Source organism: Cynocephalus volans, chromosome 1, assembly GCF_027409185.1.
Source record: "Cynocephalus volans isolate mCynVol1 chromosome 1, mCynVol1.pri, whole genome shotgun sequence".
Lineage (NCBI taxonomy): Eukaryota > Metazoa > Chordata > Mammalia > Dermoptera > Cynocephalidae > Cynocephalus > Cynocephalus volans.
In genome coordinates this window covers 4,245,275-4,271,165 of record NC_084460.1, presented here as the reverse complement: position 1 = coordinate 4,271,165, position 25,891 = coordinate 4,245,275, and the positions used below count along the sequence as shown (strand labels likewise).

The following is a 25,891-nucleotide window of genomic DNA, read 5'->3' as shown; positions in this document are numbered from 1 at the left end:
TTAAACCCACTTTGGAAATACAACACCACTTTGGAATAAACACCACTACATAATATATTATCCTTTTTTGCATATTATTTGATTTGATTTGTTAAAATTTTGTTTAGAATTTTTGCATCTATGAGCATGAAAGATATTGGTCTTTAATTTTCTTTTCTTGTAATGTTCTCATCTGCTTCTGTTAGGGTAATGCTGGCTTCATAGAATGGATTGGGAAACATTCTTTCTTTTCCAATTTTCTGGAACAGTTTGTGTAGAATTGGTATTATTTCTTTCTTAAATGTTTGGAGAATTCACCAGTGAAGTCATGTGGTCCTGTAGTTTTCTTTGTGAAAGGTTTTTAACCAAAAAATCAATTTATTTAACAGTTATAGGGCTATTTGGATTATCTGTTTCTTCTTGAGGGAGCTTTGGTAGTTTGTGTTTTTCAAGGTATTTGTCAATTTTACCTAAATTGTTGCATATATTGACCTAAAGTTGTTTATATGCTTTTTCATTATTCTTTTATTTTCTACAGAATCTGTACTGATCATACCTCTCTCATTTGCCATACTGGTAATTTGTGTCTTCTAAAAGTTAATTAATTTTATTTATGGACTCAAAGAACCAGCTTTTGGTTTCATTGATCTTTTCTATTCTTTTTCTGTTTTTTATTTCATTGATTTCCACTCTGATTTTCATTATTTCCTTTGACTTACTTTGGGGTTTATTTGTTCTTATTTTCTTCATTTCTTAAGGTGAAAGCTGAGGTAATACTTTTGAAACTTTTATTCTTTTATAATAATAGCTATTTAGTGCTATAAATATCCCTCTTAGTACTGCTTCAGCATCCCACAAATTTTGATATGTTGTGTTTTATGTCATTCCATTGAAGATACTTTCTAATTTCTCCTTTGATTACTTCTTTGACCCATGCATGGGAATTTGCAAATATCTTCTTCCTCTTGATTTCTAATTTAGTCAGAGAACATATTTTGTATATCTTGAATCCTTTTAAACTTGAAATTTGTTTTGTGGTCTAAATATGGTCTATCTTAGGGCTGGCCCATGGCTCACTTGGGTTCGGATCCTATATAGGGATGGCCGGTTCGCTCACTGGCTGAGCGTGGTGCTGACAACACCAAGCCAAGGGTTAAGATCCCCTTACCGGTCATCTTTAAAAAAAAAAAAAGGTCTATCTTGGTAAATATATAGTGTTCTCTTAAAAAAATGATGTATATTCTGCTATTGTGGAATAGAACATTCTATAAATGTCAAGTAAGTTGAGTTGGTTGATAAGGTTTTCAAATCTTTTATATCCTTACTGATTTTATGTCTACTTATTCTATAAATTATTGAGAGAGATATTAAAATATTTGACTTTCATTAGGAATTTATCTATTTCTCCTTGCAGCTCAATCAGTTTTTGCTTCATGTATTTTGAAGCTCTGTTATTAGGTGAATATACCTGGAGGATTATTATGTCCTCATAATGAATTGATCCCTTAATCATTATGAAATGACTTTCTTTACACTTGCAATAACCTTTGCTCTGAAATCTACTTTGTGTGATATTAAGATAAAAACTTTGGCTTTCTTTTGATTAGTATTAGCACAGTATATCTTTCTCTGTCCTTTTAATCTCTTTATGTCTTTTTCATTTGAAGCACATTTCTTTTAGGCATGATATAGTTGAGTCTTGCTGTTTTATCTTAAGGTCAATCTAATAATTGCTGCCTTTTAATTGGGATATTTAGACCATTTACATTTCATACAGTTATCCATATGGTTAGGTTTAAATCTATCATCTTACTATTTATTTTCTATTTGTATCAGTTCTTTGTTCCCCCTTTCCTTTTCTGCCTTCTTTTGGATTAATTGGATATTTTTTAGTCCATTGTTGGCCTTGTTCCTTTGTTGGCTTACTAGCCGTAACTTTGTTGTGTTATTTTAGTGGTTGTTTTAGACTTTGTAAAATACATCTTTAACTTATTATATTTTATCTTCAAGTGATACTGTACTACCTTATATATAAGATCCTTACAATAGTACACTTTCACTTCTTTCCTCCTGATTTTTGTGCTCTTGTTATGCATTTTACTTTTTCACATGTTGTAAACTCTGCATTACATTGTTATTTTTGTTTAATCAGTAAATTATCTTTTAAAGAGATTTGTATAATAAGAAGTTTTTAAATATGTTTACCTATGTAGTTAGCATTTCTAAAGTTCTTCATTCCTTTGTGTAGACCCATATTTCTATCTGGCATTATTATTTCCTCTGCCTAAGGACTTTCTTTAACATATCTTGTAATGCAGATCTGCTGGTGATAAATTCTTTCAGGTTCTGCATGACTTAAAAAGCATTCATTTCACTTTCATTTTTGAACAGTATTTTGGTTAGGTGTAGAATTCCAGGCTGACTTTTTTTTCCTTCAGTGCTTTAACAAATGTGCTCACCTATCACTGTCTTCTTGGTTGTATTGTTTTCAAAGAGAAATTTAATTTTATCTTTATCCTTGTTCTTTTGTACATATGTGTTGTTTTTTTCTCTGATTACTTTTAAGATTTCTCCTTAAAAACTCTTTATTACTGGTTTAAATAATGTGATTATGTGCCTTGGTTTAGTTTTCTTCATGTTTCCTGTCTTGATATTTATTGAACTCTTGGATCTGTAGGTTTATAGTTTTCATAAAATTTGTATAATTTGCAACCATTATTTCTTCAAATTTTTTTCTGATTCTTACCCTTTTTATTTCCTTCAGTGACTCTAATTACAAGTATATCAGGCTGCTTGAAGTTGTCCCACAACTCACTAACACCTGTTCTTTTTAAAAAATTCTCTTTCCCTCTGTGTTTTGCTTTTTGGTTTAGTTTCTACTATGATTCAAGTTCACTAATCTTATCTTCTGCTATGCCTACTGATATTAATCCCAGACTGTATTTTTTTATTTCACATATTGTAGTTTTCATCTCTAGAAGATTGATTTGGGTCTTTTTCAATTATCTTTCATGTTTCTATCTAACTTTTAAAAATATATGCAATACAGTTACAATAACTTTTTAAATGTTCTCATCTGCTAATTCTAACATCTGTGTAAGTTACATATCAGGTTCAATTGGCTGATTTAGCTACTTACTATGAGTAACATTTTCCTGCTTCTTTACTTTCCTGATAATTTTTGATTGGATGCCAGACCTGGGGATATTTTTGCCTTATTGGTTGCTGTATAGTTTTGTATTTCTGTAAATATTCTTGAGTTCTGTTTGGGGACCAATGAAGTTCCTTGATCTTTTTGCACCTTGCTTTCAAGATTTGTTAGGTAGGACCAGAGTTGTGCTCAGTACAGGGCTAATTATTCCCTACTACTGAGGACATGCCTTTCTGCACATTCTACCTGATGCCTGGTGAATCTTGAGATTATTCAGTCTTGCTAGTGGGAACAGGCACTGTGTGAGCACCTTCACTCTTACTCTTTTTGAATGGTGTGTCCTTCACCTAGGGTAGTTTCCTCAGACATATGCTGACCAGTACCCAGTTAAAAGCTTGAGGGGGATCCTCTGCTGATATCTGGATTTCCCTTTCTGTGCAATTCTCTCTTCTCTGGTACTCTGTCCTGTAAACTCCCCCGTCCACTTTGCCAGCAGATGGAGGTCCATGGTAGAGAAAATACCAGCATGTCTGGCATTTCTTTTCTCAGGCAATGATTATGAAAACAGAAGCAGAAAGATTACTAAAAGGAAATCTGATTTTAGCCTGCTTACAGTCCCTATCTAATATTAAGAACAACTATTTCTTTGAAAAGAAGTATAGACTGTGGGCTATGCTAATCCTCCTGAGTATCTATTATTCAATGAGCTCCTTGCTATTGCCACAAGTTATGTGTTATTTGGGCAATAATTGATATTCAGTGGGGAGCAAACCTTGGCAGGTTTAGATTGAAACTTCACAGTGCAAAATAAGGCTTGAGACTGTGTAGCTTCTAGGTAATGTGGTGTCTCTTGATCCCTGCTATGATTCCAGACATCTAGACAGATGTCTCCTGTAGTTTTGCATGCTCCCCACCCTCAGTATTCTGACTGGCAATATGGGGTAGTCATAGGAGGAGATGAATGTGGGCCATGAAGAGGGTAGTACCAGGTAATGGACAACCTGTTTTCTACCCACAGGTGCCTTCTTCATCCCCTACCTAATATTCCTATTTACCTGTGGCATCCCTGTCTTCCTTCTGGAAACAGCACTGGGCCAGTACACCAGCCAGGGAGGTGTCACAGCCTGGAGGAAGATCTGCCCCATCTTTGAGGGTAAGTAGCTCTGTGCCTGCTGACAGGGTATCTTCACTAGTGATTATAAACCTTATTTGGAATGACTGAGTGATTAGCAGCAGTTCTGAGATTAACATAAGACTCTGTGCCTCTACATTAAACCCTCAGTTTGTGGGCAGAATACTGAGCTAGTCACCTGGTGCATCAGAGGATTAGGGAGAAATGGGAGTGAGAATGAGACAAAGGTTTTAGATTTAATAAGTGGAGTGCAAAGCCATTTTAGCTATATGTACTTTAAATATATAACAATGATTTATATTTTTAAGACATAGTTAATCAATTATAAAACACTTAAAAGAAAATTTTATTCTTATTTTTAATTTTGGGGGGCTGGCCAGTACGGGGATCTGAACCTTTCATCTTGGTGTTACAACGCATGTTATAAAAGAGAATTTTAAATGAGAAACATTATTTCATTAATTGTTCTACAACCTTGACACAGTAATTATTTAAAATTTAGGGTATTTTATTATTTTTCTCTCTATATAGGATTTTCTTTAAATTTTTATTTTGAAATAGTTATAGACTCACAGGAAGTTACAAAAAAAGTGGTACAGAGAGGTCCTGGTACCCTGTGTACCCCAATTTTCCCCAATGGTAACATCTTACCTAACTATAGTACAACGTGAAAAACGGAAACCGACGTTGGTATTATTCACAGGCTTTATTCGGATTTCACCAGTTTTCCACATTTGTGTGTGCATGTATAATTCTGTGTAATTGTGTCGCATGTGTAGATTTGTGTGACCACCACCATAATCAAGATACAGAACTGTTCCATCACCACAAAGACTCTGTTATGCTACCCCTTCAAAGTCACACTGACCCTCTCCCCTCCCCATCCCTAACCTCTGGCAACCACTAATCTGTTCTCTTTCTCTATAATTTTGTCATTTTGAAAATGTTACGTAAATGGAATCATGCAGTATGGAGCCTTTTGAGATTGCCTTTTTCACTCAACATGATGCCCTTGAGATCTATCAATCCATCGGGCTGTTGCGTGTGTCAGGTAGTTCATTTTTATTGCTGAGCGGTGTTCATGGTATGCAGGTACCACAGTTTTTTAACCATTCACCCATTGAAGAACAGTTGGGTTGTTACCAGTTTGGGGGGGTTATTTCAATATTTCTTTCTCTTTCTATGGAGTTCATGTGTGTATTAATATGGAATATGTACAGTTAAGTTCTCTTTTATTCAGTTATATTTTCCATTTTCTGTACAAAAAATCGTTCAATGATTGTATAAACTTCCATAAATTGGATAGATCATAATTAACAGTTTTCTATTTGGGAATTTTTGCTTATTTTCAATTACCTCTAAAATTTTTACATTCTGCTCTAATGTATATTTGTTCAGATAGCCTCTCCCCTCTCCCTTTTGGAATTATTTCTTTGGGATAAATTCCCAGATTTGGAATTACTGGATAAAATGGTCAATCAAGTTGATGTCTCTTGATCTGGTTTATTAAATTTTCCTGTGGAAGTTTTATACTGACTTACAATGTCACTAGACCTGAGTAGGCATCTATCCCCATATCTTTAACAACTGTGGGTTCTATTGGTAGTTCTCAAACTTGTCTGCACGTTGAAATCATCTAAGGACCTTTAAAATATCCTGTGGCCTGTGCTTCATCACCAGAGATTGTGATTTAAATGGTCTGGGCTGGGCTTTGGAATTTCATAAATATCTCCAGGTAATTCTAATATGCAGACAAGTTTGGAAACCACTGAGTTATATCTCCTGTAAAAAATTTCACTAAGATTGCAGATGCAGAATGATATTCATCACTTTTCATTTTGTGTACCTACAGTTACTAGGGCGGAAGACTATATGTTAAGGTGTTCATTCATTATTTGTATTTTCTCCTTTGTGAATTGTCTGTCTCTACGCTTGTATTTTTATATTTCAGAAATATATTAGACTAATTCCAGGGGGAACATTAACTATTAGTATCTTGGAGTTAGTCTTATATATTTTTAAAATGACTTTGACTCAGTGAGCTTTTAGACCCTGCTAAAGATGAAGGGGCACGGGCAGCAGGGTAGTGCAGCAGAGACAGAAGAAGCGTCCCCCTTTGACATGGGAAGGGCTGTTGGAGCACAGGCCTCACACTCCCGGGTGCAGGGGAGGGAGATGGGCGAGCCAGGATCCCAGGCCCCAACACTTCCTGCACGAGGACACCGTCAGTGGAGCGCAAACCCTCCTCTAAACAGGGATGCGGGGTGCGTGAGAAGTCTGCCTGCCGCCCCTAGCCCAGTTCTGCAGTTTCCCCCACAGGCATCGGCTATGCCTCGCAGATGATCGTTGTTCTTCTCAACTTCTACTACATCGTCGTCCTGGCCTGGGCCCTCTTCTACCTCTTCAGCAGCTTCACCATTGACCTTCCCTGGGGAAGCTGCCACCATGAGTGGAATACAGGTAAGGTCATCGCTGCAGAGTCTACTTCCTCCTCCAGCTCTGCCACGTCAACCAGCAGTGGGATTGTCCCTATATCCCAGGCAACCCAGTCCCCAGACTTCACTCAGGACACACTAGAAATAGGTCAAGTAGATCATGGAGCACTTACATCAAGAATAAGAGTAAGAATTCATCAGCATCGCAGGGAAAATGTCTCAGACTTTTTTTTTTTTTTAAAGAAATTGATGTATTCAATTCATGCTTTATGCAGACAGAACTGACTTCTTTTTATGCAGTTTAGCAATTTACTTATTTCAATTTGAAATATGGTTAGTTTGGTATATGTATATATTATTGTTCATGTATTTGTTTCTTCATTTTAACTAAGCAATGAGCTGTTTTGTATATGCCATCAATATAATTTATAAAAGCACTTGATTTCTCCTGTGCTTATAAAACTAAATGAGCCACCCATAGGTGGCAACAGAACCACTGAATCTAATGGATTGAAAGTAACAACAACAGAAATATCTAGGGTGGCGGTGTTCAAAGAGCTTTCTGTAAGAGAAATACCACATGTTCTCACTTATTGGAGGGAGCTAAAAATTAATATATAAATTCACACACACACATACACACACACACACACACACAAACCGGGGGGGGGGGGGGAAGAAGATATAACAACCACAATTATTTGAAGTTGATACAACAAGCAAACAGAAAGGACATTGTTGGGGGGGAGGGGGGAGGGAGAAGGGAGGGAGGTTTTGGTGATGGGGAGCAATAATCAGCTACAATGTATATCGACATAATAAAATTAAAAAAAAAAAAAAAAAAAACAAAGAGCTTTCTGTGATGATGGAAATGTTCCCTGCACTACCCAATGCAGTAGCCACTGTCTACATGTGCTTAATGAGCACTTGAAATATGGCCAGTGCATCTAAGGAACAGAATTTTAAAATTTTTGTTTAGTTTTAATTTTAATAGCCACATGTGGCTAGTGGCTGCCCTATTGAACAGCACAGATGGAGAGCGTAGCAAACACTGTTGTGTTTAGATTCTCAGCAGTACATCTTGCTCTCATTGTCCAAATTTCTTTCAGTGCCTGTCAGTGAGGCCCCACTCCCTTTTCTTTCTTTCTTTTTTTCTTTTTTCCTGGCCAGCACAGGGATCGAACCCTGGACCCTGGTGTTAGCACCACACTCTAACCAGCTGAGCTAACTGGCCAGCTGAGGCCCTACCCTTTTGAAGTGACTTCAGCTGTGATTGATTCTTTCTTGTTTGGATAAATTACTCAGTTCTGGACTTGAGTTTGAATCCCTTGCTTGCCAGGGAAAACATGTTGCAGTGTTTGGCCCGGTATTCTTCACTCCTTTATGGCCAGACCCTCTTATTCCTCCACTTGCCACTTTCGCCTCATACTCGATGCTCCCTGTCCAGGCATTTTCTTGCTAATCTCCATTCCACCATCGTTTTTCAAGTGAAAAGCCAGATCTTGGAGGGATCTTTCCTGATACCCCAAGACTGCATTAGGTTCCTCTCAAACGTATCTGGTGGTACCTGCACCGACCCTGGCCCTCCTGTGTGCTTATATCACTTTTTGCCTATGTATTGACTTGGTTTTCCCACTAATCAGCAAGATCTTGAGGTGCAAAAGGTATATTTATCTCTATAGCCTTTGTGCCTAGCTATATCATAAACACTCAAAAAATATTTGTTGAATGAATCAAGGTTTAAAAATCTGTTTTATTCTAATATTTTCTTTTCATTATATATATGATACGTATCTTTCTCTTCTCTTTTTTTTTTTTCTTTTTTTAAACATCTATGTGCTCTGAAATCCCCCTTGACAACCAGTTTGTCAGATGGTGAAGATTTTACACAGGTATCAGTGGAGTTCCTCTTGAAAACAGTTTCGTGAATTTGGTAGTCCAGAGATTCTGCGTCAGGGCATTTTAGGCCTATCTGTCTTTGGGTTGATTGGGGTCTCTGAGACAATCCTGAGGCAAATTGAATACCTGAGTCTTGGTTTTTGACATTTTTGACATCTCTCCTGGTGAATCTGGTTTTACTCAGAGCCCAGAATCTTGAATAATATAGGCCAACCTGTCCCATCAAGATGAAATAACGCTTTTTCGGGTGTGCTGAAGATTAAAAGAAAGTGATATAGTTTGGTGGAAAAGGCAGTCAGCGGGCAATCAATCATTTAACATATTTGTTGAGCTTCTACTATATGCCAGTCTCTGTTCTAAGCACTGGGAATATGCTAATGTACAAAAACAAAGATCCCTGCCCTGCCGGAGCTTTCATGGGAGAGACAGATGATAAATAAAATAAACAAGTGATATGTGTCAAGTTAGAAGTCCTATGGAGAAAAATAAAACAGGGAGGGGGACTGCGAGTTTTAGGGGTGGAGGATTGTATTTTTAAATAGGGTGGTCAGGAAAGGCCTTACTGAAATAACACTTGAGTGATGATCTGCAGGGGACACTGCAGGCAGAAGGCACACCAGCACAAATGCCCTGAGGTGGCACCATGCCTGAAGCATCCAGGAAACAGAAGGGGCCAGTGTGGCTGCAGAAAGGGGGCTGCGGGGAGTGGTAGGCGTGAGGAGGTCAGAGGTGTTGGGGGATAGACGGAATAGCGCTTGAAGGCGACTGAAGGGGTTTTTGCTTTTTTTCTCTGAGTAGGATGGGAAACCCACTGGGGGTTTTTGAGCTGGGGTGTGACATAAAGTGACTTAAGGTTTAACAGAATCACCCCAGCTGAAAGCGAGGGTAGAAACTGGAGGCCAGTCAGGGTTCGTGAGATGATGGTAAACAGTCCTAGGGTGGTAGTAGTGGAGGCAATGAGAAGGGTCAGACTCTAGATCTTTTGAAGGTAGAACCTAGACAATTTGCTGACCTGGATTCTGGACCATACTTGGTCATTTATGAGCTGTGACAGGCCATTCATAAGAAGATTGATTTTCTTGGTGTATGCAATAGTGAAAACAGTTTCTGTCTTAATATTTCCCAGGAATATTGTACAAATAAGATTTAAAAAAGAACGTCAACACTCTTTGTGAAACTCCAAAGTGATATGCAGATAATAAAGAGCCAGCATTTATTGAGCACTGTGCATTCATATTTTCATTTAATCCCCTATCAGTCCTGCAAAATGGACATTATTATCTACATTTTAGAGATAGGGAAACCAAGCTTAGACAGTTGAGTTGTAACTTACCCAAGGTGACACAGTTAATGCCCAGAGGGTCAGGATTCAGGCCAGAGCTCTCTGCCCTGTACCTGTACCTGCTCTGCTACATCACTTCTCTAAAAGGCAATCTTATTATTCCTCAAAAGTTGTGACGTTACAGGACAGTTAGAAATACTTGTATACTTTGAAGCAGCCGGCATACAGAGCCTTTTCCTATTGTCATCTGATTATGCTTTAATGAGAATATGTACTCAAACACTTATAGACCCACATGTGAAGGTGTGTGGGAGGGGGTGAGGTAGGCTTGTGGAGATGATTATGTGTGCAAGGATGTTTCGAACAGCCAGCTTCAGCCCAATTCCTTCCAAATACCTTCCTTCTCATTCTCCTGACATTTCACTTCCTTCTCTCTGGTTGTGCCAGACATTGGCTGATGATGTTTCTCTTTCTTTCTTCCCGGGGACCCACGGGTAGAACACTGTGTGGAGTTCCAGAAGACCAATGGCTCCCTGAATGTGACCTCTGAGAATGCCACCTCCCCTGTCATTGAGTTCTGGGAGTAAGTGAGGCCCGTTCCTCATCTGCACGTGGGCCATGTGCTCACAAGAAGGGCTTGGGGAGGGTTGGTACAGTGGTGGTTTGCAGTGGACAGCAAGGGAAGAACTTCCACGTTCTTCTCTGCTGGCCCTGTTCTCTAAGGGCTTTTTTTTGTCGTGCCTGTATTTGTGGTTAATGCAGGACTGGTTTGAGAAGTGAGGACTTTGCAGCTCTTTTCAGGCTGTGCCCACCCTCATGTTGGTGCACATGCATGTGTATCCACACTCCTAAGTGCCCTTCTCTCTTCAGCTGCATGTATTTTGTTCGTATGCACCCCTCCCCCCAAATACTGACATTCACCCAGGGCATGATTCCTGATATTAAAACATACTAAGACCCTGGCTGAGAAAGTATGTGTTTGCACCTCCTTCCCCAGGTTAAATTAGTACTCAGAGCAAACTCACCCAGGAACAGTTTATATTTGCCACTCTTTATATCCACATCCATCTCTGGGCAAAGGAGGCCTCACGGATCTGAGTGAACTGAGCCTGGTGGCATGGCTCCACGGCCAGAGACGCTCGGGCTGCGAAACTGAGCTGGCAGCAGAAATGGAGTCAGGCTCCACCCTTCTCTCCCAGGAGGCGGGTCCTGAAGATCTCTGATGGCATCCAGCACCTGGGGGCCCTGCGCTGGGAGCTGGCCCTGTGCCTCCTGCTTGCCTGGGTCATCTGCTACTTCTGCATCTGGAAGGGGGTCAAGTCCACAGGAAAGGTTGGTGTTGGAGAGCTTCTGCCCACTCCCACCCCAGGACTCCCTGCCCTCACTGGGGGCTGTCACCCAGGAGTTCCCTAAGTTGTGGCCTAGTTGGGGATGGGAGGGAATGACCCAGCAAAGACTTTATGTGGCTCCCTTCCTTGATTCTGTGGCTTTCCTGGATTGAATCCCATATACTTCTGGTATTTGAGGAAATGAAATGGAAGAGAGAGAGAAAGGCAGAAAGGACACCTTCAGACGAATTTGATCTTGGAATATACCGTGTGTGGGCATGTTGCAAATTGAACACAGATCTTCATTCCCTATTTCATACAACAATTCTCTTGAAAAAGAATTCCATTAAGACTATTCATTTTAAGGTGATTTTTAACCAACTCAAGAATTTGGGGGGACTATTTGCTCTGGAACATATGAGGTATTAGAGAGCATTGTGAGTTCTTCTAGATTCTTGTCCTGGAAGCCTCCCACAAGGCTTCTTTCCTAATCCAGCTACCTGATTGTGCTGAGCTCATAAGGACAAAGATCACGTGTGACAGATCTTTTTATTCCCGACAGCCATTGCCATAGTTCTGAGCATACTTGTTGGGAGAATGACTAAGTTCATTCAGTTACTCAGGAAATATTTACTGAATATGTGTCGGGAGGGCGAGCACTGTAAGCTGGAGGGGGGAAGGGAGAGGGGAGGCTGTGGCTCAAGGAAGGGGAGATGGGACAGCAATGGGGGGAAACAGGAGAGGGAATCCCTTGACCTCTTCTATGGGGTGGGGAACTCCTGCCTTCTGCCTCCTGCCCCTGCTGCTGGGTCTCCAGGCCCCTCCTTTTTAACTCACAAGTTCCTTGCTTCTCATCTACCCCTGGCCAGGTGGTGTACTTCACAGCCACATTCCCCTACCTCATGCTGGTGGTCCTGTTAATTCGAGGGGTGACGCTGCCTGGGGCAGCCCAAGGAATTCAGTTTTACCTGTATCCAAACCTCACCCGTCTGTGGGATCCCCAGGTAAGGAGCCACAGACGTGGGCCATCACATGGCTCTGGAGGCGCTTGAGCTATGGGCTTTCCCTGTGCTCTGTGGGGAATTCCTACTCCTGGCCCAACCCCAGGGCATCCACGGTGGTGGTGGTGGGTGCCTCTTCTTTCTCCAGACATCTGTTAGCAGCTGCTTGTGATCAGAAGGTGTCTGACACTCCCTTCTTGGTTCACAGCTGCACGCCAGGGAACCCAGAGGGCCTGAGGCCCTAGCAATATTTCCAGGGGCTGCAAATGTGTCACTAGCAGCCTCTTTTGATGGGCTGCATCTTTTCCCCACCATTTATCAATCCCCTTTTTGCATTTGCTCTTATCTCATTTCCTAATGAGTTTCCTGTCTGCTTCTTACTCTTCTACCTGCCACCCTCTGGAACCCCCCTCCCTCCCCCACCCCTGCTGCCCACGTGACCCATTCCTAGGCCCCGTTCCCCAGCCCCCTCCCTGAACCAGGTGGGCTAGCGTTGAGTTTCCTGTTGTTGTCAAGAGGCTCCCTGTCTCCTTGCGTCCCCTGGCGATCTGATCCGCACTCCCTCTGCTGCAGCCAGCTTCTTTATCACCCTGGGGTGGGGGGGTGGGGGTAGGACAGTACTGCTTGCTGATTGGAGGGGTTTGTAAGGCAAGGCCTGGAATAAGAAGCCCCTACCTCTGACAGGTTTCTTATTTTCTCCTCTTTGGCAGCCATTTTGAAAGCTGGCAAAGCCAGGAGGTGTGGAGGGCCGGAGGGGAGCGTGGGTAAGCTCCACCCCAGAGCCCCTGAAAGTTTGTTACCCAGTTACGTGCCCTGCCTCTGCCTCCTTGGCACAGAGGCCACCCTCCCTGGGGAGTGTGTGCACAATTTAGAGATCCTCCTCTTGGTGGTTGGAGGAGGCTCTCTGTCTGTGGAAGGAACCCCTAGGAGACTTAAGGGCGGCAGCTCCCGACACATAGAAGACCAACAATTGGATTTCCAAACATTTAAAAATAGGAAGGCACTAGCACGTCCACTGAAACTGCTGTGAGGGAGCAAGAGAGAAGGGATGGGCACACGGTTCCAGAGTTCCCTCTGAGACCTGGAACTCAGTTCACAGAGGCGATGGCTCCTCCTTGTGCAGAATTTGAGGTGATCCCAGAAGCTGAGCTGTTCTCGTCTCCCAGAACAGAACTCTCCCCTGCAGAGCTATGAGTCCTTCTATCCTGAGGTCTACTGGGACCACTATGGCAGCCAGGCACTTCCCTATGGAGTCAGGTAGCCTTGGTCCTGGGTCTTTCTCAATGGCCTTCTGGTGGGTATGAGCTTACCCTTCCCCTCCCCCATTTCTTAGACATCATAGAAATACAGATTGCTTCTGCCTCATTTCCCTGCAGGGCACGAGGGCTGCAGTCAGGCCTTAGAGCCAAACTGTAGAACCAGAGCTGTTGAAGCTAAAGGACCCAAGAGGTCATCTAGTGCAACCTCCTCATTGCACAGATGAGCAAACTGTGGCCCAAGGTCACACATCAAGTAAGTGGCAGGCCAGGAGAGGGGTATTTTTGTTTTGTCAATTGTAAGCCTCTTGACTCATCTGGAACAAAAAGGCTGTGGTAGAGAGTAGGTGACAAGCTGGATGTTGTGGGGAGCAGTCGAGTTGAGGCAAGGCTTTGAAGCCAGCTGAAAGAGTTTGGCTTGGATACCCCATGGGCCCCGTTGGAGCCATTGTGCTTCTGGAGCAGCAGAGCTGCAAACCAGTGGCTAAGCTACAAAGCTCACCTTTGTTAGCAGGTGGGCCTGATAGGAAGAAGACATGTTCAGGCAGCGAGACAGGCAGGTAGGCTGAAAGAGAAAAAGGACAGTGGGTTCCAGTATTTCCAGAACTGATTTATGGCTTTGTCCTGATCAGCTATTTACAGCTAACAACTGGTGAGTGTTTACTATGTCCTGGGCACAGTTAAGAGATTTACCGTGTTATTTCAGCTAACCCTCACAGCAGGTTAATGAGGTAGCCCCATTTTACAGATAAGGAAATCAGGCCTAGAGAGCTTAAGGAATCTTCCATCCTCGTACTTGCAACTGGAACCAGGTCTGAACAATGACAATTCCCACATACTTTATGATCTCCTCTTGAAGACAAGGTCCCTGTCTGCTCATCTTTGTTTCGCCCACATCTAATTCATTCAGCAAAAATCTGCTGAGCATCTGTTATGTGCCAAGCCTGTCCTAGGTGCAGTGCTTGGTGTGTAACAGCTTCAAGCACATATGAAGGTGGTGGACCAGGAATAGCCTTCAACTCTGAGAGTTAATACAGCCATAATTCTGTGTCCGGGTTACTGCAAGGAATAAGACCTCTTTTAATCTGCACTCCAGTTTAGCTTCCTTCCAACTCCAGCCAGCTGTAGGCTGTGCAAGGAGCATATGTCTTCCAAATGCTTTGAGGCTGTGGGGAGAGAGATGTTTCAAGAGCTGGTTCCGGTCCTGAGCTTCTGAGCAGCCCTGTTATCTGCCTGGTCCTGGTCCCATGCTGAAGCTACGACTTTGTTGTCAGGAAACAGAGCAGCACTTGCAGGGTGGGATGCCCTGCCAAGGCCCTAATTGAATCTAGTTGGCATTCCCCAGGAAGTGTGATAATTCCCACTGGCATTTCCCTGGCACTTGAGAAAGGTGCAAAATTCCTGCTAGCCAACACGTAGACCAAAGACATCTCTCTCTGCCAAGCACTGAGGCTGGGAGCTGGGAGCCAGGCAGATGACGCTGTCTTTATTTCTTGTTTCCTCCTCCTCTTCTGCCAGGCCTGCTGTGTGTTGGGCAGAGTGCTGCCTTTCCTGGTGTTCCCAAGGCTCATCTCTTTCTCACTGGGAAATGGCCCCTGAAGACTGAGGCCTCTCCTGTACAGAGTGTGCTTTATTCAGACACTTGTTTCTTTCCCTTGTCCTGACCCTTTGTCTGTCCTACTGCACTTCGGTAGATCAATAAAGGCAGGGGGATGGGAGTAGGGGGTCCAAAGAGCCCCTGTTTAATCTTTTAACTCCCTGTGTCAGGCAATTCTAATGAAGGGTTTGTTTAGGGAGGAAGCAGAAACCCTTGATTAGGACTAGTCTTTCTGTTTTAGCATATATATTAAAATCAAAGTCACCGCTTTATCACTGAAAGGTTAGTTGTTTTTTAAAATAATAGGAACAAACAGCAGCAAAAACTAATGTTTATTACGTGCTTATCATTTGCCAGGTGCTTTACCGAGTTCTTGACACAGCTTAATCCTCACACTAACCCTGCGAGTCAGGTGTTACCATCTTACAGACGCAGGGGCAGAAGCTTAGAAAACTTAAGAAATTTGCCCAGAATCACAAAATGAGCATATGGAGGAGCTTGGGTTTCTTCCCGAGTAGTTTTTTCGTGTCTGCTGTCTTAATTGTCGTGATAGATCTTTTCTAAAGGATATGAATTATTTGAAGGTTTTAAGGGCTGCTTTTTATTATTCCAGAAGGTGGGATAGGAAGCTGATATTTATTTATGTGTTAGGCATTTCACATACATTACTTTATTTGTTATTGTACCCATTTTCCTAATGAGAAAAAGGAGGTTCAGAAATGTTCAGTGACTTGCTTAAGATCACCCATCCAGTAATTAATAGAGTTAGGAACTGAGCCCAGATCAAACTGATTCCAAAGCTCCTGCTTTTTCTATTACACACCACTGCCTTCCTACGAATAGTAGATAGCTGTTAATAATCCTTGGGGTTGGACTCAAGGTTGAGAACACCTTTCCTGGATCTTCTAGAGGTCTCTCTCTCTCTTCCTCTCTCCTCCAGAAGGCCTCTTTTCACCCACACTCCAAGTGTTTTTCATATTTGTTTTTCCTTAGCCAGTCTTCTGCCCTAGCCAAAGACATGTCAGAGCTTTGTTCTAGATGGAGCTTTGTTTGTGCCAGGGTTGCTGGAAGGGGCAGGGAGTGGGTTGCCTGTGGTGGGGACAGAACAGCTTGCTTTCCTTGTTCCTTTCGTTGCCCTTCTGACCCGTTCCTTTCCCCTAACACAGCAGGCTTGTCAGGCAGCAGCTGTGCGGGGAGCAGGGGCTTGCCAAGATCCCAGCGAGGGGCTTTGGTCAATGGCACCACATTTGACTCAAGCTCTGGACTTCCAGCTGCCCGCTGGAGTTTTATCGGTTCTCATGAATCTCTCCTGCCTCAATCTTAGTCTGTCCACCTCCACCTCTCACTCCCACTGGGGTGCAGTAAGCAGCCAAGTTATGATTTCTTTTCTTATTTCTTCCCAAGCCCACTTTCACAAAACTCCATCATCACAGGATTGCGCCCCTGCCTGCAAGTAGGCAGCCACAGAGTGTCTCAGAGCAGCTTGTGTGCTGTCGGCACAGAGTAAACGCAGGGGATGTGCCTGAGAGCCCCAGGAGATAGAGGACTCTCCAGCCCTTTCACCTCTGGCCCTGGCTTAGCCCCTCTGTCCGAGAAGGACCCCACTCTTGAAGCTGCCGACAACCTACAGGAATGAGATGCCAAAGGTCACTGTGTTTTCCTGAGATGACAACCCTCACAGGATCTGAGGGCTGAGTTTTAGAAGAGAAAAGGATTCGAACATTTTGAAGGAGCAAACAGACTGGCCAAGGCATCTCCTTGAACTTGGTGTGGCACCACCCTGAGCTGTGCAAACCCGTGGTTCCTGTCCTTTCCTTCTCTGGCTTCTGGACATAAATCCCGAACCCCCCTTATTTTTCCTCATTATACTTTTCCTCATGTTTGAAAAAGTTTGGTGCTTCTGACCTCCCATGCTATTTCCTGGTGCTTTTTGTGGCTGACCCTTTCCCTGGCGACAACTCCTATCTTGCAGAACACCTGGGGGTGGGTTTCCCAGTGAGCAGAAGGGACAGAAGGCTAGAGACCTTCTCCCCTTTCCTCACCATCCTTCCCTGCTCTGTCCCCTGTCCCACAGAAATGGAAATATAGCAAGAGGATGGGTGTCCTGGGCATGTCCCTGGTGCCAGTTCTCAGTGCTGTAGGGAGATGACCCTGTCTGTTCATTAGGATCACCCAGGAAGCTTTGAACATGATTCACTCTCTGGGTCCTCCTTCAGGCTGGAGATCCAGTGTCCCGACTGGGGATGCCAGCCGAGGCATCAGTGTGATTCTGAGGTAGTCAGCCTGCTGATGGGGCCCTCGGACCCCTGCTTGTGAGGAAAATGGGCACTTTGGTAGGGGTGAGGGTGATCAGAGGGAGTTGGGGTAGGGGCTGAGAGGGGTGGCGATGGCTGGAGAGGCAGGCCAAGACAGGGAAGGGACTGAAGAGCTTTGGATAGAAAGAAGCCCAGGCTCTGGGGAGGAGGGGAATTGGAGGCCTGATGTTTGTGGAAGGAAATGATGAAAGGCCGGAGGGTTTTATGGGAAGCAGGAGGCTGTTGGAGGCTGTGGGACAGGGCTGCATGAAAGGCACGGATGGGGTTGTCCAGTGCTGTCTCTGTCAGGGACACACGCATGTCAGGAGCACCTGCCTTGGCGATGTTTGTGTCCACTGCCTGGTTGCCCTCGTGGTGCTCACGTCCTCTGGAGGCAGGAATGCTGGGGAGGGTCTGTAGCCACAGGACCCCACCTCCTGCAGGCCTGCAGCGTTGCTTAGTCCTGTTGCCTTGATGTTCTTTCTCTTTGGGATGTTATTTTAGCTGTTAAATCTAAATCATAACATGCACAGGCTGGGTCAGCCAGCTGAGATAATAACAGTAACATCTCTACCTTATGTTTAGCTGAAGAGTTGTTTTCCCCTCAATGAGTACAAAGCCCTTTACAGATGCATTTCTGTTCATCCTCTTGACTTTTTGTGAGCTGAGGATTACTCTGTTTTTCATTTAGAGGGTTCTGAGATGTGAGGGGCAAAGCTACATGCTCATGATGGCCCTGATGTTAAGGGCCCACAGCTCTAGAGTTCCTATGTCTGCATCCCTTCCCAACAGTCACACCACCATGAGAGCCTAGGATAGGAGACAGTGGGGCAGAACCCATGATCAGAAAGTCAACAGCAGACCTAGCTTTGCCCTAGAGCACCATCCCACCCTCCCCCACCCTCCACCATGGGTCCTTTAGTCTTTCTCTTTGAATGCCTAATGCTTGTTCCATCTTGGTAGTGCCCAAGAAACTTCATCTAGGCGCCCAGGGAGTGGAGCCCACTGGGTGTAGCAAGGGTAGCAATGGGTGCCTGCATTGGCTGAGAACAGGTTTCTCACCATGCTCAGCCGGTGCCTGGCTCAGCCACACACGTGTGTCCTCCCATGGAGGCCCAGCTAGCCTCACTTTCCTAGAGTCCAGCTTTCTTGCCTTTTCCCTTTGTAGGTGTGGATGGACGCGGGCACCCAGATCTTCTTCTCCTTCGCCATCTGTATAGGGTGCCTGACAGCTCTGGGAAGCTACAACAAGTATCACAACAACTGCTACAGGTGATTGGGGGAGTGGGCCTGAGCCACACACCTTCATCTCCTACCGTCCCTCCAGCCATGCTGGACCAGGGGTGAGTTGGAGGGTGCGTCAGCTCATGGGTTTGCTCTGTCTGTACCCCACTTTCCAATACCCCAGGGCTACCAGGACCTGAAAGGAACCAACTGCAGGATGGGCAGGGGAAGCACTTCTGAAAGGGTGGCATAGTTGTGATTGGCTGGGAGACCACAGCAGGGACCCAGCCCCCAGGCTAATTTAAGCTTGGTGGGCTCAGGCATGCTAGGCAAGCAAGCCTGGGAAGTGGTCAGTAATGCCTTGCAGTGGAGCCTCCGTCTTGCCTGCTTAGCAAACCTGCCCCAGTGAGCACTGGATCCTTGCCCGCTTTCCCTTCAGCTCCCAGGCGTACCTCCCTCGGGCCCCCACCCCATTGGTCCCTCCTGCCTACCTCGCTCACGCTCAGAGAATTTAAGCCAGTTTTAACATTAGCTGAAATATAGCTGAAAAAAAATCCTATCATGCATCTCAAAATCAGATTTCGGTGACTAAGATGACTTGTTGGGGATTATCTTGGTCCATATGCCCTACCTTAGCATGTCAAGTGGAATTATGGCAGCGTGGTAGTGTCTCATGATGTGTGGCAGCAGTGGCAGGGGGGGCAGGCCGTGGGGCAGTTTGTAATATTTAGATTAATGTTTTACTTCCTGAGTCTCATTCTTTTAGGACGACCTCCATTCATTCCATGTCTGAGCGAGCGGGGGTGGAGGTGCTGAGGCAGGAGCGACACTGAATCCCACCAGCTCGCGCCCCTCCGGCCTCTGTAAAGGGCCGAAGAGGGTCCGCAGCAAGGGGCTGTGCTCCCCAGACGGTCCCGTTGGCTCCGGGACGAGAGCCTGAGACTTGGGCAGCCCTTCTGACCCAGTCTGTTTCCACCCTTTCCCCACAGGGACTGTGTCGCCCTCTGCTTCCTCAACAGCGGCACCAGCTTTGTGGCTGGGTTTGCCATCTTCTCCATCCTGGGCTTCATGTCTCAGGAGCAGGGGGTGCCCATTTCAGAGGTAGCCGAGTCAGGTGAGCGTGGCTGGGGGCAGGGGGAGGGCTGGGGGCAGTGAATTCTGCGAGCCTGGTTTGAATTTTTGGCAGCCGGAATCCAGAGGCGTTTGTATTGTCACCTACGCTCTGGGTGAACCATGGTTACCTTTCAGTGGATGCGTTCTGGGAAGACCTGGGGGAGAATCTGAACAGTAATCACAGCTTCAGAGAGTAAATGAGAATACAATGAATAATTTTCTTCTCACCCCTGGCTTCCAGTTCTTTACCCTGGAGACAGCCCATGTTATCAATTTCACATTAATCCTTCTAGAAATAGTTTAGACATATATGAGAAAAAATATATATATATACACACACACATACGTATATACATATTACTATTTCTATTTTTACCTCCCTCCCTTTTTTCAACCATCACAAGCACTTTATTGTTAGTATAGCTTTACATAAAACACTTCAAGAGGCAGCTGTTATTTAGGAAGAGCTGCTTCTCCTCCTGGAATGCTGAGCCGCAGTTGTGAGTGGTGTGCTCAGTGTTTGGAGAGCACAGCATGCTCAGCTGGGTATGGAAGCCCGGGCAGGACTGGCTCCAGCTGACGGAAAGCTCTCTGGAACCCTCCTTTTATAAACCAGTGATAACGTACTACATACGCTTTTCTGCACCTTGCCCTATTTTATTCACTTTAAAGTGTGTCTCAAAGATAAGTTCATATCAGCACATAGAGTTTCCTCTTTTGGGGAGTGATTGCCTTTTTACCCTGCAGTGTTTTGTTGTTGTTTTTAAATAAAATCAAAGACTTGCTTCCTGTCTGCATAAGCTGTGTGATATTCCTCTCGCTCTCCCCAATTCCTGTGGCCCACCCACGTTCATCTGCAGCAGGACCATTTTTTATCATGGTATTCACAGGTACACTCCTGGTACACAGTTGCTCAGCACTGGGCAACTGACATCACCGACTCCATTAAAAATGGTAATGTCTCATTTTTATTGAGCAATCACTGTATGCCAAGCACCGTGTGAAGCATTTTGCCTGTACTATGTAGTGTAAATCTGGGAGGCAGTTACTAGTATTATCCCCATCTCCCCAGTGTGGGAACTGGGACTTGAAGAACTAAATGACCGTCCAAGGTCACAGTGACACTCTTTATTTTTCACAGGAAGCTTCCTATGGATAGACCCAGGCTCTGGCATGTGAGTTTGTTCCTGCTGTTTGAGTCAGCTGAGAGGAACATTCATTTATTTGAGAGGATGTGTGTCAATGATATTCTGAAATTAATGCCAGTGCACTCATTAATGCCAGTAGGGTGTCAGAACAGACACCAGGTGCAGAGGTCGCATACTGGAGGTCCCAGGCCAAATCTGGCCTTGAAGGCATTTCTTTGGTACCATCTACTTTACAAACAACAAAGTTCTCATCGGGTCCTACCACTTCTTGTTTGACACCAGGTCAGCTTTACAAATCGTTATGGCCCGCTGGCTCTTGAGCTCATTCTAAATTTGAAATCTCTGATTTGGGGCACTAGATCTGGAAGTCCAGAGCTCTTTTAGATCCCAAACCCTTTATGTCTACAAGCTCTTAGCTCTGTTCTTGCCAGTGAGGATGCAGCAGCTGGTGCCTTGGAAATTTGGGAACCAGATAGAGGTTTGGGTGGCTTCTCCTGGGTGAGGACAGTGATGGGGACGGTAACTTTGGGGTGAAGTTTTCTCTAGCTCCTGTTATTGCATGGCCCTACCCTGCAGAGCCTTGGGACTGCACATGGCCCACACCTGGCCCGAGCCCTGGGCTGTGTCCTCTGCTCTTTGCTGTAGGTCCTGGTCTGGCTTTCATCGCCTACCCTCGGGCCGTGGTGATGCTGCCCTTCTCTCCTCTCTGGGCCTGTTGTTTCTTCTGCATGGTCGTTCTCCTGGGGCTGGATAGTCAGGTATCAAGAGGCAGCCACTCAGAGCCTGGGAGATGAACTGGGTGGGTGTGGGCTGGGGAAGGGGAGCAGAGGGCATGAGGTTGAGCTTTATGCCCCAAGGGACCTCAAAATAGTTGGGAACTGGGTGAATATCAGAAATGGATGCCCTCCGGGGACCCAGAGGAGATTGAAGGGTGGGTCCAGACCTAACCACACAAGGACAGTAGCTCTGGGGACTTGAGACAGGGAGGCTGGCAGGGCTGACCCTAGGAGCAAGAAGCCAGAGCTTGTTGACAGGGCTTGTTTTGGAAGCTCTCTTTCCCTCCAATTCTTTTGCCCTCTCTTCCAGTTTGTGTGCGTGGAAAGCCTGGTGACAGCGCTGGTGGACATGTACCCCCATGTGTTCCGCAAGAAGAACCGGAGGGAGATACTCATCCTTGGAGTGTCTGTCATCTCCTTTCTTGTTGGGCTGGTCATGCTCACAGAGGTGAGGGTCTGGGAGGCTGAAAGGGAAGGACCCGGTGAGGACCCAGAGCCAGGTGAAAACTGCTGCCTTTCAGGTGGGGCAGACTGCTGTGGTCACAGATCACAGGGAAGACCCGCCGGGCTTCAGGGCACTGGAGCTCCCTCGCCTCCCACCACAGAAAGGACGAAGTAGGCACGTCCTGCCTCTGGCCTCTGGCCATTGGCCACCTACCTCTGGGGATGGGTGAGGGGTATATTTGGCCCCACGGTCAGCAAAGAGGTATGAAAAGAACAGTTGGGAAGCCTTGGATTGGGAAAAACTGCTCTCCAACAAGGTCCCATGATTTCTCTGCGTGCAAACTTCAGAGGGAGAAGGGGGCCTGGGGGCGGGTGGCATTCTGTGATGTCTCAAGGAAGGAGGGAGACGGAGCTTTCCAGCTTGATAATACCAATGACAGCCCCTATCCTGATCCTACCCCAAATGTACACACTCCATCTTGGGCTTCTGGATCAATTCCTAAACGTTCTCAGGGATAATCTAACAATAGCTGTCTTGTTTTATCTATCTTCCATCCAAAAACAATAATAAAAAATAATCGTCTCTCATATCTGCCTATTGTTTTACAGGTTATAAACTACATTTTCTCATATTATCTGTCTCCTGTGACTGTCACCAACTCTGCTCTGTGCCCCAGGGGTGTGAGGCTAGAGGGTATAGGAGTATATCTGTCTATTTCCTCTGCATAAATTTATTTATTTTTTGAATAACCTCCTTGCATGCAGGGTGGTATGTACGTGTTTCAGCTCTTTGACTACTATGCAGCCAGTGGCATGTGCCTCCTGTTTGTGGCCATCTTTGAGTCCCTCTGTGTGGCTTGGGTTTATGGTGAGTGACTCCTCCACTAGGTTCCAACCCCAGTACTTTCTTCCACCCCACGGGCCTTAGACAAAAGAGAGATATCTACTATTCACACCTACCTTTTCCTGGAACTCCTCCTCTACCCAACCTCAAAAACCTCAAGAGTCCTGAATTGCTGCTATGGGACGGGTGCTCCAGAAGTTGCCCTGTCCATCTCCTGGTTATAGCTGCACCTGGACCACCTCAGGTGGACCCGTATCCTGCCCTACCCAAACCTTTTCAGCTTTTAATAACCTTGATGACCAGGAAGTCGTTGCCTTTACGTAAGCCAAGTTCTGCCTGCTGTTGCTCATGCCTATGAATTCTGGGGAAGATTTTCCTCCCAGCAGTAATCTGAAAACACAACTGCGATACCTTCTCTTCATTGGTCCTTGCCTGTCCTAGTCTGTGTGGCCCCATCCTCATGCTTTGGATGCTAATGAATGTCCTTTCTGCCCCTTCCTTCTTTTCTCCATGGCAGGAGCCAGGCGCTTTTATGACAACATTGAAGATATGATTGGGTACAGGCCATGGCCTCTTATCAAATATTGTTGGCTCTTCCTCACACCAGCTGTGTGCACAGTAAGATGATCTTCGACGGGTAAAGCCAGACGAAGGGAGGGAGAGGTGGTTGTGGCGGCAGCGTAGAGAGGCCGTCAGCCCTAGACTGGACTTCTCTCCAGGAACTGAAAACCATCTAAGAGTTCTACTTATCTTCCTGTTGGATTCTAGAAAACTACACAGCAAGATAGATTCTTCCTTTCCATTTCACAGGAGGATAAACTGAGGGCCAGAGCTGTCAGACAGTTTTACCAACACCACAGTGTGAGTCTATATTGCAGGCAGGGCTGAAACCCATGTGCACTGAGCTGCTTGTAGTAATACTAATAACCACAGCAGTAACAGCCGCAGTTGCAGAACACTTACTTTGTGCCAGGCACAGAGTGCTTTACATGTATTAGCTTATTTAATCCTCACAAGAACCCCAAAAGGTAAGTGTTGCCATTATACTCACTTTACAGACAAAACTGAAGCTGAAAAGGTAAAGCAATTTACGCAAGCTGGAAAGTTGAACAGAACTAGGATTCAAACCCAGGCAACCTGGCTCTGCAGTCTGGGCCTTAAAACCACCATGTGCTGCTTCCTCTGGCTTGATCTCTTTGTGTCACCAGTTCCCCAAGCCCCCACCTTGTGCAGGACATAAATGAGGCATAGGGGGAGAAGGAGGCATGATTCCCTACCCTTGAGGTACTCACAGCCCAAACTCATGGTGCAGGAGATGTAAACACTTTAGAGCACCCAGCAGGCATACTATCATGTCCTAATTGGGAGCCCATCATATGTAGAGGTACCTGGGGACACAGGGGCCCCTGTGTGACAGGGTGTGTTCCCTGGAAACACCTACTGGGCGGTGTGGATCTTGAGCAGAATGTTGATGGAGATTGGAGGCTGACTGGCCCAAATGAGCCTGGAGGCAAATCCAGGCTTGGAGCTTGATCTCTACCAGGACAGCCTTTGCGGGGAGATGGGGGGGTCAGGCACTGGGGGCACAGGGTTCCTGCTCCCCAAACCCTTTCTTTTCTGCTCTCACCCCCAGGCCACGTTCCTCTTCTCCCTGATCAAGTATACTCCACTGACCTATAACAAGAAGTACACATACCCATGGTGGGGTGACGCCCTGGGCTGGCTCCTGGCTCTGTCCTCCATGGCCTGCATTCCTGCCTGGAGCTTCTACAAACTCAGCACCCTCAAGGGCCCCTTCAGAGAGGTAGGGAGTTAGTAGGGAGGAAAGCAGTCAGAGGGGGCAGGAACCTGGCTGGATGAGGTAGCGTCCTCTTGATGGTAGGTGGGTTGCCTGCCAGTGTGGAGGCTGTGCACAGAGGGCCAGTGAGCCTGGTGTGGGTATCAGGACAGAAGTCTCAGAAAGACACTGGTCAACTCCAAGACACAGCCTGTGAGTATAGGGTTGGCACATAGAGGGCAGGCTTGTGTATGGGGAGGCAGGCAGACACTGACGAGGAGGGAAGCTGGCAGACCTGCCCCCACTCCTCTGTGTGACAGGCACCTCCCCTCTCCTCACAGAGAATCCGCCAGCTCGTGTGCCCAGCTGAGGACCTGCCCGAACGGAACCAAGCAGGACTTTCCCTTCCTGCTACACCCAGGACATCATTTCTCAGATTCACAGAACTAGAGTCTCACTGCTAGGGGGATAGGCCCTTGGATGGTGCCTGTGAGCCTGGCTATGGGGACAGCTGCAGCAGGGAGAGGACAGAGGCTGCCCCAGTGAGCTTCTCTGCCCCCCACCTGGGCAGATAATAAAAAAGGGGATATTTTGGAATCTGTCTTCTGAGGTGGGGGCCTCCCTCCCCAGCCTCCCTGCTCCAGGGGTGATCTGAACAGACGTGGAATGCCAGTCTCAAGAGCGTCTCTTTGAGATGGGCCTTGGGAAGCTGGGAGACGGCTGGTGGTGGGGGTGGGGGGTGGAGCGTTGTTGCTCTCTGGGTCCTTTTGCCCTGCATTCCATTAAATCCATGCTCTTCCCACTGACTGCTAGCAGTTCCATCTCGTTTCTGCCCCTCTGCCACGCTGCCTTGACCACCTCCCACTTTAAAGTTGTGGCTTTAGGACCCTGCCTCCCTGTCTGGCCTTCCCTCATTGCATTCTCTTTGTGGACCAGGTAGCAGAGGTGATTGCTGTGGCGGGAGGGTGATGAGGCCATGCTGAGACCCTCCATTATCAGACATTTGAACCAGAGGAGGCTGACATACCTCTGTCCTTGCTTTCCCCAGAGGCCCTGCCCTCCTCCTTTGCTCTGTGAAGTAGGACAGGAAGTTGAGGGAAGAATGAAGGAGACCTGAGCCCTACCTAAAGGAAAAAAGAGGAGTGACTGGTTGCAGCTTCTTCCTGCCCACTCTTCCTTTGCTGTGTTCTTGTCTGTCCCCACTTGCCAAA

General features: G+C 45.7%; 2 protein-coding genes across 3 annotated transcripts in view; both read left to right on the top strand.

Moving 5' to 3' along the window:
- The window catches only part of KDM5A (lysine demethylase 5A), a 135,030-nt gene extending 130,842 nt beyond the window's left edge, over window positions 1-4,188 (top strand). The window contains exon 29 of the transcript XR_010021333.1: window positions 4,149-4,188. The gene's annotated coding sequence lies outside the window, so the exon portion shown is untranslated. The remainder of the gene's footprint in view (window positions 1-4,148) is intronic.
- Window positions 1-25,340, top strand: part of LOC134360501 (sodium- and chloride-dependent GABA transporter 2) — a 32,381-nt gene extending 7,041 nt beyond the window's left edge. Inside the window, exons 2-14 of one of the 2 annotated variants that reach the window (XM_063074968.1) lie at window positions 4,149-4,283; window positions 6,582-6,722; window positions 10,377-10,461; window positions 11,078-11,210; window positions 12,076-12,210; window positions 18,523-18,626; window positions 19,568-19,692; window positions 21,485-21,597; window positions 21,926-22,063; window positions 22,825-22,927; window positions 23,421-23,521; window positions 24,537-24,707; window positions 25,022-25,340. In XM_063074968.1, the coding sequence (XP_062931038.1) occupies window positions 4,149-4,283; window positions 6,582-6,722; window positions 10,377-10,461; window positions 11,078-11,210; window positions 12,076-12,210; window positions 18,523-18,626; window positions 19,568-19,692; window positions 21,485-21,597; window positions 21,926-22,063; window positions 22,825-22,927; window positions 23,421-23,521; window positions 24,537-24,707; window positions 25,022-25,144 (1,607 nt within the window). In that variant the 3' untranslated portion in view covers window positions 25,145-25,340. The remainder of the gene's footprint in view (window positions 1-4,148; window positions 4,284-6,581; window positions 6,723-10,376; window positions 10,462-11,077; window positions 11,211-12,075; window positions 12,211-18,522; window positions 18,627-19,567; window positions 19,693-21,484; window positions 21,598-21,925; window positions 22,064-22,824; window positions 22,928-23,420; window positions 23,522-24,536; window positions 24,708-25,021) is intronic. The other variant, XM_063074978.1, reaches the window with a different exon arrangement.
- The last annotated feature ends 551 nt before the right edge of the window (window positions 25,341-25,891 follow it).